The sequence below is a fragment of the Dendroctonus ponderosae genome, unplaced genomic scaffold (genome assembly GCF_020466585.1).
Source record: "Dendroctonus ponderosae isolate FM_Combo_2020 unplaced genomic scaffold, Dpon_F_20191213v2 Dpon_F_20191213_7, whole genome shotgun sequence".
Classification (NCBI taxonomy): Eukaryota; Metazoa; Arthropoda; class Insecta; order Coleoptera; family Curculionidae; genus Dendroctonus; species Dendroctonus ponderosae.
In genome coordinates, this window is record NW_026018916.1 from 1,481,316 (window position 1) to 1,484,741 (window position 3,426).

At 41.6% G+C, this 3,426-nt stretch overlaps 1 protein-coding gene across 1 annotated transcript in view; it reads left to right on the forward strand.

Annotated features, from left to right (window-relative positions):
- LOC109540209 (unextended protein) overlaps window positions 1–3,426 on the forward strand; it is a 14,465-nt gene that overhangs the window by 3,175 nt on the left and 7,864 nt on the right. The window contains exons 3-4 of the mRNA XM_019908476.2: window positions 326–581; window positions 637–1,058. Coding sequence (XP_019764035.2) covers window positions 326–581; window positions 637–1,058 — 678 coding nt within the window. The remainder of the gene's footprint in view (window positions 1–325; window positions 582–636; window positions 1,059–3,426) is intronic.

The window sequence follows — 3,426 nt, forward strand, 5'->3', positions numbered from 1 at the left end:
CCCCCCCCTGACTTGAAAGCAGGATCCGCTCTTGCTTGCAGTCTGATAAAAATAAAAACAATTAAAAAAATGCGTTTTGCAAACAATGCTGGATTAGGTGGACGCTGTGCCGCTTTGTGCAGGCAACGATTTAAATGCATGCCAAATTGAAACTTTCGTTTGATATCTTTTTGGCTGCATCTGGTTGAATTTAATGCTAGTTAATTACGAAATGTGGCCGCCCCAAATAACGCATCTAAATTTAGAGCTTTCGCGTACCAAATGATAATGTTTCTATCGGATATCCTGTTGATTTTTGTCCTAATCCTAATATTTTTGGTTTCAGATTGAAAATGGCTCTCTGTTTGGTAATAGCAGTGTTCAATTGAAAGTGACCCTCCCTGTACTACCGGCCAGTGCGGACGCGTTTTATTTGTGCGTGAAAGATGGTCCTGCCAACTCTCTGAAGCCGTTTGTGCACCAAGGAGACGACCCCTGGATGCAGGTTAAAACCTACAGCAGTCTCATCCCCCTTTGGGCCTCCATTGTCGTGATTTTCGTTTGCATTTCGTTTTCTTCCCTGTTTTCCGGGTTGAACTTAGGTAAGTGATCATGTGCAGTCCCACTGGATTAGAGCAAATGTGTGGATTGTTGCAGGTTTGATGTCAATGGATAAGACCGAGTTGAAAATCCTCTGCAATACTGGAACGGCCAAGGAACGGAAATACGCCAGAGTGATTCAGCCAGTGCGAAATCATGGCAACTATCTGCTCTGTTCCATTCTGTTGGGAAATGTGCTGGTAAACTCGATTTTCACCATCATTTTGGATGGACTGACTTCGGGACTGATTGCGGTCATATTTTCGACTTTGGCGATTGTGCTGTTCGGTGAAATTTTTCCTCAAGCGGTGTGCTCCAGGCATGGACTCGCGATTGGTGCCAAAACTATTTATATTACGAAATTTGTGATGTTCCTTACTTTCCCATTGAGCTACGCGATCGCCAAATTCTTGGACTGTGTGCTGGGAGAGGAAATCGGAAATGTCTACACAAGGGAGCGGTTAAAGGAACTTGTAATGGTAAGTACCTATTCCGATCGACAGATCAACCTAGAACTTGCTCAGGGCCGGTGAAACTTGAGATAACAATTTACTACTCATAACTATCAGCTCATCAACAACTGATGGAATGGACCATTGTTGGTTGCCGTTGCCCAAACAAGCCCCTATCTGCTGATGGAGTGTAACAATATTTGCACTGAACAGTGTGTGTGATTACATAAATCGACAAATAGTATTTATGCCACGTCTCTATATACATAGATGTGGAAAAAGTGAGTTCAAACCGGTGCAGTCTCGCCGAGTATAAATAGAAAACTCGCCGTGACATAGATAGGAAAGGCGAAGTTGTTGGAGACAGTTTTACCGAATCAACACATCGACTTTTTTAATGGGGTAAATAGTTGGCCGTGGCGCGAATGACTGCTCTATTTGTTTTTTTGCTCAATATTCTGGATACTTTTAAGGTGGGCTCATGCCCACGTAAAACTGCTAAAGTCCCACTATTATTTTCAAAAATGTCTTCGAGGTTTTAATACTCATGCTAGTTCCGAGCGAAATTATCAAGGTTTGCTTGAATTTTGTTATATTTTGCATTGCTTTTCTAAGATGAATCGTTAGTGGCGCTCCCACAGCGCTAAATAAAACCTTCCCTTTCGGGAAAATCATCGTTTTTCTACGCAAAATTCATAAAAAAACTGGAATTTTATAAAATTTTAGCAGCGCAAGTCGCACACAATCTTGTCCGGATAAACATCGACGAAATAAATTGCATCTTTCGGGAGTGTTGTGAGGCTAAACTTGCATGAAAAACAACCCATTTTTGCAGTAGTTTAATACTCTGATTTCGTTGTTTTGGGTAACCGTGCGTCATTTTTTTTTGAGTGGATATTCCTTGATAAAGCGCCCGCAAGTGCGGAGATTTGCGTCATATCTTTTACACCTCCTAAGCACTTAGAGCCGGTAAACCAATTAAGATTTACTCTACCTATGCAATAAAATCGGGTTAATTGCCTGACGCAGGCAACGTTACAAGAAAAACACCCAGGCCGAACTGAAGGATGTGAAATTAATTGGATTTTTTCCCGAACGCAATCAAAAGCCTTTCAGAGATCTGGAATATTTTCCGGACTATTTGCGAGCGATTCGAATTGTCCTCCACGGTGAAATGATTTGTCAGATTGATTGTATACGCGTGGCATTTATCATTTGGGAACAACAAAATTTGATAAAATCCGCGATAAGTCTCGGTTGAACTAGTTAATTCAAGTTTGGGCCCTTCTAGGCGCGCATAATTAATGTAGCCGTGCATGATTGAGTCGTCGATCGGCGGTGTTTTAAGGAGGATTCCATGATAAATTAAGCGCCGAACGTTCGCTGACCAACCGCTCGAAAAACAGGCAAAAGCGTTTTCCAGTAATGAAAAGTGAGAGATCGATATTACGAAGGCGTGTAGTAAAGCCAAGGACTTTAAAGCGCCCGAAATCAAACACTAAAATATCGCGGGATATTTATAAATAAAATTGAGGAAAATTTTCGTTTCGTTGCCAATAAATCCGTGTCTAGTCGTCTAGGGGGATTACTAGTCTAGTTATTCTCACATATAAGCGTCAGCCAACATTTGAATGCACCCGGTAGCGCAAATGGGCCATTCGAGCGGTTTGGGCCATTTTTGCCCCTGCATGGGGAAGTGAGAACGACATATCGGTTGCCCAGGCAACGATGCTGTCCTCGTTCCACCCACCCCATGTACCAGGGCTGCGTAATAAATTTCCAAGTGGAAAGATCTGTAAATTTCCTCCCGTGAGAAATGCAACCAAATTGAAAATCTATCCGGGTGTTATTGAACAGGCGATTTGCGTCGAAGCATAAAGCGTAATTTAAAACAGGCGTGCGAAAGAAATCACCTGTGATAACAAACAGCCTGGATGAAGCTGGCTTTGTTTTATTGTCAGCTCTGATGGAAATTTTGCTGATTTTCGCATTCTGCTGATGATAACAATAAATCGTTGCAAACAGTCAGTTGGCAAGTGTGAAGCCTTTGGAACAATGAAGCAATTTTATTAAATTGAAATCGATTGTTCGTGTTGAATTCATATTAGCTTGAGCAAAAAACCGCAATTATATAATGGGGCATCAAACAGCCACGTTATTGCCTTGAAAATTGTTGGGGTCTGTTAAAGAGAATTATTCTGCTGGGACAACACTTTCCGTAGGACGTGATGATTACTCAAAGCGCTTAAATCGACATTTTTCCCATTTAAACGTTTACTGAAAGTGCCCAATAATACGTATAAGCAAATCGATATAACTTATTTGGGTCAGCGATTTGTGCTAGTTGAGGGTGATGAAAAACTGTGCATTTCAGAAAAACCACCCAACTGTATGT